Source organism: Parus major, chromosome 5 (assembly GCF_001522545.3).
Source record: "Parus major isolate Abel chromosome 5, Parus_major1.1, whole genome shotgun sequence".
NCBI lineage: Eukaryota > Metazoa > Chordata > Aves > Passeriformes > Paridae > Parus > Parus major.
The window spans coordinates 29,243,842-29,256,421 of NC_031774.1; the positions used below are offsets into that span (position 1 = coordinate 29,243,842).

A 12,580-nucleotide genomic window follows, 5' to 3' on the forward strand; every position below is an offset into this window, starting at 1 on the left:
GGCATCTTGTCGCCACTGAAGATGAATAGATCACACGGACACAGGTTGAGGTGTGGTGAAAAGAAGAGAAAGTTTATTTTTCTTCTCAGGATTTATAGGTTTCTGACCATGGCCAGGCATTGGATGGTCAGGATAACACTTTCTCAGTGCACTGGCCATGGGAGATGCCCATCACAAGACGTGTAACAGAAAGAATGTACACATATCTATGTTTACAGTTCCTGTCCTGGGAAAGTCGTTAGAAAACTATGTTAGCAAGCTCAAAAGCTGAGTTTTCAGCATCTATCATTAGAAATGCTTGAGGTCCCAGACCTGTTTGTTTGAGCCATTTTATGTGAGAAATGGCCGAAGTACATGGTGCAGGTTGGTGTCCTCTGGTCAGGAGACCATTACACTAGTTTGGTTTTCAGCTCTGTCGTGGTACCAACCTCATACCCTGGGGCTGCCTACAACTAGGACGGAAGGGTGCTCCATCTGGAGCTTCAGACGAACCGCCAGTCCCTCAGGCCTGCAGCATGCTTTTGTGGGTATCAGCTCCTTGCCCGGCTGCTCCACGGAAAACGCCGCTGCCCTGGTGGTCTGGGGACGGTTCAGGTACCATCAGCTCTGAGGGCTGACAGATGACTGCAAGCGAGATCTCCGGAAACTCGGCAGACCCTGAGGGAGCGAGGTGGGCGGAGAGGGGGATGTTCCCGCCCGGGGCAGAGCGCGGCTGCCGCACTTGTGCCCCGGGCCGCCCCGGCAGCCTGTGCTGCCCGCCCCACCTGCCTGGCCGCCGAGCCCGGGAAGGGGTTAAAAGCCCGGGGCGGCTGATGTCAGTTCCTGCGCTCCTCGGGAGGGCCGGCTCTGATATTTGAGCCGGGCTCTCCCGCCCGAAGGAAACCGGGGAGGGAATGGTAAAGTGCTGAATGGGACAGGAGCCCTGCCGGGCACCTGCCTGCCGCCCGGCACCGCGCAGCCGCCCGCGGCCAGGGCCGGCTCCGCCGCGCCGCGGGCCAGGAGTCCCGGGACGCCGCCGGCTGCGCCCGTCCTGCCCCGCCGGGCACAGACCCCCGCGCCGGCCAAGGTGAGAGGGGGCGGCCGGGGGCTCTGAAGGGCTGCTCTGCGCGGGGCTGGCTGGCACAGCCTTTCTCCCCCGCCTTGTCTTTCTTCGAAGGTGAACGTAAGGGGACTGGCGGGAGCATTCCGGGGATGATGTGTCGTCTCTGTTAACTGAGGTTTGCTTTCGGGTCTGGGACTTTGGCCCTGAAGAGGCAGGGAAGAAGTGGGTTGGGGGAGGAACGGCCGCACGAAGGGGAAGATGCAGCCCAAGAAGTAAATGTGTGTAAGCTCTGCGGTCTCTTCTGCCTTCCTGGTAAGCCTCGGTGTGCGGGGCAAGACCTCTGCAGGTAGAATAGCACAACTGGGAGCCCTTCTTCCTGCCTCCAGGCGCTTTTACTAGCTAAGCCACCTGCGCGGATGTAGAGGGGAAATTGTTCCCCTCTCCCTCCCACTCCAGGCCCTCCACAAGCCCTTTTTCTTGCCCTTTCTATAACTTTTTGTGTTATTTTCTCCCTCCCCGCCCATCCCCGCCCATGCTCTGCACATCTCAGGCCGCACTCCTGAGCGGGAAATGACTGCGTGGCTGAACAATTCCAATGGCCTCAGTGCTAAGAAGCTGAGGGGTGAGACGAGTATGAAGTGGAAAGTGAGGTGGCTGGGAACAGGGTGTTAATTAATAGTACAGGATTTCCCCGCTGAGTTTGCCCACCGCCTGTACTGCTGACCCCCTTGATGCCGATTCAGTGACACGGGAAGAAATCTCTTCCCTTTCATATATTACATTTATCACTAGACCAGTATTCAGCTCCGGTTTTCAGACAGGGGTCTGGTGCTTTTCACGGGCAGGTGCTAAGAACTGCAGTCCCTCTGTGCTATGAATCCCCTACAACAGTCTGTGTAAATCTGTTGCTGAGCTGAGCACACGCTCTCATATGGAAATAGTGCTTCACTTGTCTTTATTATTTGCACTGCATGAACAATGCTGCAAACACTTTACTTGCATTTTACTGCACCTGAAAGTCTTCACATTGATTGATTGATTGTTTCAGCTTTTCAGGTGGAAGTGTACAAACTCTCCCAAGTGTTTTGATTTCTAGCTCTCCAACTACATCTACAACATTGTAGTCTAAAAACACAAAGAAAAACCCCCAAACACGACATATGATTTAAATTTTAGCTTCATCAGAATTACAACTAGATATGGACATTCCAAGTAAATATGATCATATTTATCTTGGATATGGCATTTAGGGTCAGAACTGCCACTGACATTAGTCAAAACTTACAGATATATGCATGAGACTTCTAATTTTGACTGCATTTAGCATTTGACTGCATTCTAATTTGACTGCATTTCCCCCCACCGAGTTTTAAGGACTTTTTATCTGCCATTATTGTCACTGACAGTTGTTGGATACTTAACACTGAAAATCAAGCTGCTCTTTGAGAAGTGTCTGTATGCATTTAAGAATGAAGTTTTGAAAATCTCAGCTTGTTTGAATAAAGTGGCTGTCTCCTAAGTCCCTAAAATAAGAGTACTGCCTCTGAAAATATCCGGCTCCCACCTTCCTCATATGTGTAAGGGAAAAAAGAGACAGTTTTATATAAATGTATCCATATAAATTCTTTATCTGATACAAAAAGGACCAGCGTCTGGGAGAGGAAGAGAAACCAAATAATGTGCTGAAAAAAGATGGTTAAGACTTACAAAAAAAAAGGACATCTGAAATGGCAGATCCAATGGAAGTGATTTTAAGTCAGTCTGTCAAAATGAAGTTGATATTGTAATTCACAGAGTACAGATGAACTGCATACATTCAGAAGAGCAGGGGAGAAGGAACAATGAATTTTAATGAAAATGCAGAATAAATTTTCTAGATAAAATTGTACTCTAGAGGTAAATATTAGATGTGATACAATATCTTTTCTGCGAAAAAAATTAAGGATTTTTCTAGGAGGAAAAGCTATAATTCTAATCTCTAGCCTTCAGAACTCATTTGGTATGATGACACGTGGGAAAGTTATTAGCTTAAGTGGAGGAGATGGGGATTAATAGAAGAATGGTAAGATAGACAAATGACAAAAGAGGATGTGACAACACAGTGCTGAAGAGGGGGCGGTTAGATGGTAGGTATTTTACTGGTAGAATGACTACTGACACAGGGGATTAATCTAATGACACAAAACAAAGTCGCACATTAGAAGTAGTGATAAAGTGGGCACAAAACCTGGAAGAGCACTCTTTAAAATTAGTAGAGGAGGAAAAGATTCAATTGCATAAATAGTAAGACTTCTTCCAGATACCCAAAAACAAACTGTGCCTTTTAAATATAAGTGTTCTATAAAAAATAACTGCCTATAATTAAAAATATAACATATAGTTGTACTGATCAATCACAGGGTAACCATGGGCATGTTAAATTTTGTATTTACATAATGATTCAGGTTGGAAGGGACCACAGTAAGTCATCTGGTCCATCATCTGTATTCAAACAGGGCCATCCAAAAGCACATGGCACAGGACTGGATCCAGATGGTTCTTGAATATCTCCAGTGAGGAGACTCCACAACCTCTCTGGGCAATTTGTTCCAGTGCTCAGTCATCTGCATGATATAAAAGTTCTTCCTAATGTTCAAATGAAAGTTCTGTGCATCAGTTTCTGCCTGTTGCCTCTTGTCTTACTGTGTGGTACCACAGTGGCCCGTAGTAGAGAGAATTTGGAGATCTGACACAGACCTGAGCTTTATCAATCTGTTAATCCAGACCATTCATAATTACCTTCCTGCTCTCCCACATCTGCTATTTACAAAGGATAGGTCAGCTGAGATTCCTCTGTTCCAGTTGTGTCAGTTTGTCTGTGAATGTCAACCACCAGTGCAATATGGTTGTAAAAAAGGCAAATGCAATCAGATGAGGCATTCCCTAAGGGAGGGGAAGGTGCTAAATGCCTTTACACAAGGCTTTATTGTGGGTGCATGCTGCTTTTCAGTTGCAGTTGTGGTCACCCATGGCTATGAAGGGGAGTGAGAAAAGAACCAGCTCTTTTATATGATGTGCCCTGAAGCTGGAACAGGTGCAGAAGGAGAGTGGGGAGCTTTTCTTAAGAGACTGAAGGAGCTCCTTTTCTCTAGCCTTGCAAATTGACATCCTTAAGGAGAAGCTTTTGATATCTATAAGTATATCAAGGGGTAAATATGAGGGAGGAAAAAAAACACTAGCTAAATAGAAGGGCAATAATCTGCAAGAATTAACAGATACAAGCTGGTTATGATTATGTTTATGTTGGTATTTGGAAGGCAGCTCATTAGAGATGTGAGGTTCTAGAATAGCAGGAATAGTGGGAGAGCTGCTAGCATAGTTCTAGGGAAGGGTAGTGTTCATTTATGAAAGGGATTATAAAATGCAGTTGTCTATAGTGATAAAGAATAAAATGTAATGATTCAGGACACCTATTCCATCCTAGACCCCCTATTCTGAACAAGGGTATTTTAGTTCAACCAGAGGTTGTGGTCTGTGGGAAAATTACTTCTGCTTTGGCATAAGTTGTTTGGTGCATCAGTTTCATTTCACTTTATGTCATTAGAGTCTATCCCATTCATTTGTATGTCCTTTTTGGATTTAAACTTCATGAACAAAGACTAAAAGCTCCTTACACCTATATGAAAGAGAACAGAATTTCATTTGAGAACTGAATTTTTATTTATGTCCAAAACAAGAGTTAGCTGTAAACAAACTTAAAGAGTGTTGTAGGATCCTTCCATGACTTAGTGCGCTCTTTTGGCTTGGGAAGGACTGATAGCACTACCTTCCAGGGAAACACTGCAGTGTTGAAAAGTGTACCAAAGGTAACCTGGTTAAATGCCTGGCAAGGAGTTAAGGCTGGAGATAAGAGCAATGTGCTTTGTGGGCTGTGAAAAAGGATGGCCTCTATTAATGTAATGCTTGTAGGAAAGTGGTCTTTATTACTGTGGAGTGTTTTCAGTGCTGCAATACTACACGTGAGTGTACCTTTGTCTTGTTTTATTTAAACCTACCTTCTGGAATAGTATTTTACAAGTCATTGGAAAAATAGGCAACTTGCTATCTGGGCAAGTTTCTATTACTGAACAAAGCAACCTGAACATAAAATAACTCACAGGTAATGTTTATAACCAAAGGATATAAAATGTGTCTTCCTTACCTAGGAGCATCAGACATAAAGCTGATGTGATAGAGTGGCTTGTCGTGCTATGTGTACTCACATTATTATGTACACTCACAGTAATTTGAATCTCAAGTTTTACTTGCAAAACATGAACCAGATATCCTGACAAATGGGTACAACTGGAAGGACATCTTAAACTTTTCCTCTCTGCAGAGAAAGGCAGAGGTAAGGGCAATGAGGCTGAGTGACTTTGTTACTTTCTCACTGTCCTGGGGTGATGTCCAGGACACTCACAAATCCTGGACTGTTCCTTGGCCTGTCACTGGTTGGGACGTGTGAGTTTGCCTGTAAGCTGGTAAGAAGTTCCTTTAACAAGTAAGGATTTAATTGTTCTGATGAAGCTGAGTTAATGGCTGTTCTAGCTTTGTAAACATTTGTTATTGTTTTGTGTACAGCTGGCTGCTGGACTGTACACACTGAGTTGACCTTTTTGTTCACAAATACCTGAATTTGGTTAAGAACATCTATTACCTAGATTTTTTGTGTCTTTTGCTATAAGCACTAAGTATCTGACATGTCTAAACAATCACTGAGTAGGAAAATAAAAGATCTTCAAAAACTACAGCTTTCTCCAGTTTCTGGGTTTGTATATATTTCTTGATGTCTACAAGGACTTCAGTAGAGCAGCATGTTTTGTCTTTAGCCCTAACTTATTCCTGTATGGATTCTCTTTGTTTTAACAGAGCAAGTGTTTAGATATTGGGGCACTTCCACTCCTATTGTAAACTGACTGTGTCAAGTAGTTAGGGATTGGGAGCAGTAGCTTAATACATCACATCATCTTAACACAGTCTTTATGAGATAAGGCACTGGTGACCCAAGCTGAAAATGTGTGTGTGATACCTGAGGCAGGAGGTTTAGTGTCTTAGAAAGTTTACAGCCATACTGGTGCAAAGGAGGCAGGAATATAGAATTCTCCTAATCTCTGGGTAGAGACTGAGTAAGACTGTAAGGGTAGCAGTAAGGTTGTTTCTGGAATATACAGTATAATGCATTAGTAAATTATTTACTCATTCTGAAGGTAAATGTTTATCCATTAAGAGTGACCTCTGGCAGAGGCAATATCAGTGACTCAGTGGTACCACCACTTCATCTTCTGTTTGGAGAAGAAATAGCCTTCATTACCAGTTCCGTAAGAGGGACCAAGGAAAACTAGGCACAGAGGTGATTAGTTTGTCCTTCTAAAATACATACTTTTTTTTCCCCACTTTCATTCTGTAGGATTTTTAGAGCACCTCAGACGATATCCTAAATGGATGATTAACTTCACAATGGCAGAACTCACAGTGGAGAATGGCAGCTGTATGGACTGGCAAAAGCGATGCCTTGTGTTGGAGTCCCAGCTCTTCAAATTCCGCTTGCAGGCAAGCAAGATCCGAGAGCTGTTAGCTGAGAAGGTGAGGCAGAGGTGACTTCTACTTTGCAATGAGTTATGACACAAAAGCAAAAAATCTGTAAAGCTCTCTCTGCTGAGCTCTCCAATATATCTGTTATTTGCAGTGAAGATTTCTTCCTTGATTACAGTACATCTTTGCTCTCTGCTGGTCAGTTGAGATGCAGAGATGTGCCTGTCATGGTGGTGTAAAGTGGCATAATAAGAATTAGCCTTGTTTGCTGCAAAATCACCAAGTATTTGGACTCTGGTGGAAAACCCTGCACCAGTAAGATTCTGGATATCTAAAGTGACTGAGACAGCTGCAGAGCAAAGGTGGATGTTCTGGATAAGAACAGCAGGATCAGGACTTGGCTGGCAACAGAAAAGCTTGGAGGAGTGCAAATTATGCTATAATATTAAGAGCCCAGACAGGGATACGTGTATTGCCATAGTGTTAGAATAACACTTCATATCCAGTCAAAACATTCTGGTGATACTGAGGAGCAAGGCCAGATATTTTGAGATCTGGATGTTAGAAACTTATGTGGCATCTGTGGTTTTACAGACACCTACTAATCCCTTTCAAGTGGCCTCGGTTGAGTTTTTTTGCAAGCTAGAGGAGAAAACTGGTAAAGATCTGAGGATTTTATTGCAGTTTTGGTTCTTTTGCTTGTTTTTGTCGTGGTGTGAATGTTTTGTGGTTTTACTTAACCTTAAATGGTGTTGTTTTTCAATTAGAATTAAAGTTTTTTTACTAAATTTGTATAGTCCAAATTTGTAGGTTGCTGTGGGGCTCCTTTTTTTTCAAAATGTGGCTTACATTATTATTATCATCACAGTTCAGTCCAAGATTGCTCAGATACACAACTACTATAGGAAAGTGAAAACAGCTTTACTAATGAAGTTGAAATCTGTACAGCTGATGGCAGTTTACAATACCTGATGACAGATATGTTCTAAACTCACTTTTGCTCCATTTTCTATTTGATAACTTCTGTGTGTTGTTTATTCTTGTTTGTTGGTTTTTGGATGTAAAAACATCCAGATGACAGCTATTTGAGTAACTTTCATCCCTTCTCTCACTGTGATTATATTTTCACTATTGCCATATATACTGCATGAGATATTTTTTTCCACCCTTCGTATGTTAAGGAATTGTGCAATTCTAAGCAACTTCATCTCTTCAAATTAGATTTTTAAATTAGCTTCTGAGATGAATCTTAGTGATTACTTACCTGAAAAACATGGAAAGTGGTTGTAAAGTCCATTTAGATAAAAGCACACTAAAAAAATCATGTATAGATGTAGAACAGGTCTGGTAAAGACAGTACTCATATGCAAGACTCCTGAGTTTGCTGCGTTATGAGACAGATCTGTGTCCTTGTCTTTATTAATTTCTACTTTGCGAAACTTCCTGACTACCTGCACACGAGACAAGCCCACCTACCAGACTTCCTTATTTGAGAATAGGCTTGCCAGATACATTTTGACTATCTCTTTAGGGAAGTTTGTGGGTCATGGCAGAGAATTAAATTTTCATCTGCTTCGGGGGCCTGGTTACCATTTGTCCAGCTTTTTAGCCAAGGCGATGTTCCCTTTGTTAAGATTAAGGAGTAGCTTGGTTCAGTGATCAGGTTATTCTGTAACTACTTGCACAGTGCTGTTGTAGCTTTACTTGAAGGGTCAAAGAGCTAACAAGCTTGCAATTCCCAGCTCCAAATGTCATGTGGGAAGGGGAGAGCCCCAAGCAGGGACTGTGGGGCAGGCTCTCCTGCTGCAGGTGGACTCAGACACACAGTGCTTATGCTGAACACTCCTCTTGGGAAGTGTCCTGAGCCTCAGGTTCCCAGCTGGTCTGTAATGACTTGCTCAGAGACTCACCCCTTCCCTTCTCCTTTGGTACCGCAGGACACCCCAGCAGTCACAGCAAGAGGGGCTTCAGTCTGCACTGCATCCTTCTCACCTTCAGGTGGGAAGTGATGCAGAACTGAAGGAGGTGCTTGGTTTATGTCTAGTGATTTCTTCAGGGATTCTTTTGTCATAGATTTTATAGCAACAGTGATTTTTAAGTTACTTTCCTCTTTATGAGAATGAAGAGATTCAGACTTACTGGAGAGTCCATTTCAAGAAAGGTTTCTTGGGGCAATTATGGGGATGATCTTGGAAAAATGTGAAGTCTGCACAGTTTGAAGCTCTGTGCCAACCTGTGGTAAACATTGTCTTGAGATCCTCCCAATATGGTTTGCAGTAACAGGAAAATTATTCCTTTTGTAAGTGCTTTTAGATGTTGAAAGTGAAGAACAATATTAATAGGGATGTGATACTTGCTCACTAGCTAGCTTGTCTTAGGTATGGAGGTGACTGATTAAGGGGCTTGAAAACCTGGTCCCCCACATCTTAAATGATTCTTTATAACTAATTTTATGATTTCAAGACAGATTTTACTATTTTAACTTGCAAAAAACCCAATCACTCATGCCTGGCATTGGTAGTACAATGTGCTCTAACAGTTTAAATACTTGAGATTTTTAAAATCCGCTTAGATTGAATAATCTAGATCGCTGTTCAGAACATGAGGAATTTAAAACCCTGTGGTTTAACTGCCAATGCCCTAGTTCACATGGTGTGAACTTCCACACTGATAGCCTGGTCTCAGCTATTGAACAGAGCTGCCCAAGCTGCACAGAGCCTGGCTGGGGGTTGGTGTGGCAGAAGAGCCTTAGTCTCTGGTCTCCCAGACAAAGCTCTGCTATCCTGCTGGACCCCACAGGGCTCAAGAGACCTGAATCCTACCTTGTGGGTATTAGCAGGGATTGCTTTGGAAACAGGCAATTATTTTCACCCTGATTTTCTTGTACACACACAAATAAAAGGGATACTCATCTGTTGGTGAATGGCATAGCAGACCATTGCCTTGGCAGCAAGTTGACCTGGTTAGGAGTGAGCTCTGGAACAGAATGGCAGGAGAAAAATGAAGCTGAGAGGTGTAGGAACTTCTTTTTCACTCAATTTTATGTATCCTCTTCTGCGTCATCAGGAGAGGGAAAGCCTGTGTGAATGGATGATGGGAGGATCTTTTGCAGTTTTTAGAAGGGCCATCTGGGTAAGTTAACCTGCTTCTGTCTTATTTCAATAAACAGTGACTATTTGGAAAAAGGCTCTTTTGTCTCATGGAAGTATGGCTGTTCAACTACTCCTGTTTCTTCCATACAAGCTGTCTAGACTAGTGTTTGAAAGAAGAGTTCCATGCATTTGGCTTGGTTACTAAGTTTTTTTGTGACCTGGGTTACATTGCTTAGAAGCATTTGTCAAATTATAAAGCATTTTGAATAAAAGGATCCATGTAAATACCAAGCATTATTGTTAAATCATTGAGGGATTTGAAGGAGCCTTACAAGCATGTATGTATTAAATCTGAATGTGTCCCAGGGAGAGTGCTGACACTGGGGATGAGTGAAACAGTGATTTCATGTACAAGAGGAACACAGCAGTTATTTAACAGTTCATAGTAGGACAACCCAACAATGTAGCACAGGAAATTAAGAAAAGTACAAGTTCATTTAAGGCTACAGAGGGAATTAGGGTGACAAAAGTAATTGATTTGGCTGGAACTTAGCCAGGTCACCCTGCTTGTACAAGTTTCATAACTTTTTTGTGATCAGGAATGGTCCTAACATAGATTCTCTGTCTTGATCAAAATCCATAACCGATAGCAATGCAAATCAACTACTGGGACAACAAGGAGAAACTGACACTGTTCAGTCAGAATAGTGCTGTCTTCTTAAAATAAGTCTTTCATGGAGATTGCTCATCTTGTGGAGGATTGAATTATTAGTTTAAGAGGATAGCTTGGTAAAAAGGCCCAGAACTTCATTTGTGCTGTGAATGTGAATTTAAAGAAAAAAAATAATTTTCCTGTTACTGCAAACCATATTGGGAGGATCTCAAGACAATGTTTATCACAGGTTGGCACAGAGCTTCAAACTGTGCAGACTTCATGTTTTTCCAAGACCAACCCCCATAACTGCTCCAGGAAACCTTTTTTGAAATGCAGGACTCTTCAGTAAGTCTGAATCTCTTCATTCTCATAAAGAGGAAAAAACTTCCCGTCAGTTTATCAGAAAACTAGGAGAGACCATTGATTCTGAAGCTGCTGTTTTAAACACTGTTTCACAAAGCATATTATGTCTCCCCAATAGTTGTTTCACATCTCTCTTTTGCCAATATGTTTTGCTGCTACCTGCTTGTGGTGGTGACTGTCTAGAGACTTAATAGATAAATGAATGAGTACACCAGTGTTCTGAAGGGACACATACTCATGTAAAACAGACCACTGCTATTAGGTTGCCTTGAATTCAGTCTTTGAGAAGACTCTTGGCTCAGAGCAGCTTTGTATGGCTGCTGTCCCCTGTAGCATCTCTCTGTTCCTCTGGCAAAGAAGCATCCTTGACTTGGATGTTAAGTTACAGAGACTGTTGTATTTAATTGTTCCACTGAAAACACAAATATGAGAGGTATCATGCTAAACGTAGCTGGTTTTGATCTTCATGGTTTTAATTTATGCCATTGCTTTTTTAGTTACATGATACTGAGGTGTCTACATGTATGTGCCTTTCAATAGGTTTGCTGGTGGAGGTCAGTCTGCTCTTGTATCAGTGAGCATTGTATGGAAAGAGGAGTTGTCTTGCTGCCATATGAAGGATGGCAAATGGGAACAGGAGAATGTTGCCACGTCCATTCTGGGTGATCAACCTAAGAGGAATAAATCCCATTTTCAGATATATTGGTTTGGTCCTGTTAGTGACCAACTAAATACTTGGCTCCAGTGCTTTATCAAAAATGCATTGGAGAAAAGGAGCTCAGTTCCCTTTATAATTTTTCTTCTTTAAGCCTGATTCTTTTAATCTTCTGAAGATTCTTCTGTGTCATTCTTTCCATCGTAACATAACTAAGTGCTGAAAACTCCATGAGGCATAGCTCAAATTTTGCAACTTGGTGGATAAAACTTAATGTCACTGACATTTATTACTAGGCTTAAATCTGAGACACATCAAAGCAGGCCATGAAGATGACCTTGGCAAACATCAAACGAGATACTAGGTTGCTATTTAAAGAAAGTTTAAAACAAAAACAAACACTTAAAAAACACCACCAAAAAATCCCCCAAACCAACCACCACCCACCAAAAAAAGGGTCCTAGTCGTAAATTATTAGAAGAACCCAAGGTACATCTGAATTTTATGATAATTAAGTGACTTATAAACACTTAGGATAAAATTCAATTCAGTGTCCTTTGATTTTGACAGCAGCAATGTTCAGATGTTGAGTCAATAACTGTCAGTTTGCAAAGCTCCTTAAAATGAAAAGAAGCATAAGAAAATTAAGATCATTGTTATGATGGTCATGTCAGTTATGAGTCTATGATGCTTTTGAAGCCAAAGCAGAGTATTCAGTGGCATCATAGAAATCATGTAGAAATGTGGCATCCCAGAAAATCTGCTGTGAGCTTTCCAAGATACATTCATTTTTATTTACCATTGCAAATGAGTCCTAGCTGAAATAAGGTCAGGGAAGAATGTAGACAGGCTCCTTGCAGGGACAGCCCATGGTGTGTAAATTGTAGAGATGAGGTCAAGGCTTTGGCACTGTTCCTTTGACCCATGTAATGAATGATGAAGCTCACTAATGAGAAAATGGTTCCGGTGTATTCAAAGTAAGGCAGAAGACTAGAAAAGGTCAAAGGCTCTTTTTTTTTCCTGGTCAAAGCTGTCCAGTTAACTCAAAATATGCCAAAGATCTGTAGGCTTGCACAAGTCCTGAGTAAAACATGGATTTCCAGATGATGCTAATTTATTTTCTTTCTTTCTCTCTCTTCTTTCTTTTTTGTCTCTGAAGATGCAGGAATTGGAGCAGAGAGTGATAGAAGCAGAGCAAAGAGCTGAGGATGCAGAGAAACAAG

At 42.0% G+C, this 12,580-nt stretch overlaps 1 protein-coding gene across 6 annotated transcripts in view; it reads left to right on the forward strand.

The window, feature by feature from the left end:
• The window catches only part of PLEKHH1 (pleckstrin homology, MyTH4 and FERM domain containing H1), a 54,051-nt gene that overhangs the window by 2,844 nt on the left and 38,627 nt on the right, over positions 1–12,580 (forward strand). For 2 of the 6 annotated variants that reach the window (XM_015631309.3, XM_015631307.3), the window contains exons 2-3: positions 6,468–6,643; positions 12,517–12,579. In XM_015631309.3, the coding sequence (XP_015486795.1) occupies positions 6,468–6,643; positions 12,517–12,579 (239 nt within the window). Of the gene's footprint in view, positions 1–967; positions 1,067–1,265; positions 1,355–6,339; positions 6,374–6,467; positions 6,644–9,673; positions 9,725–12,516; position 12,580 lie in introns of those variants that run through there. The other 4 variants (XM_015631310.3, XM_015631311.3, XM_015631312.3 and 1 more) reach the window with 4 other exon arrangements.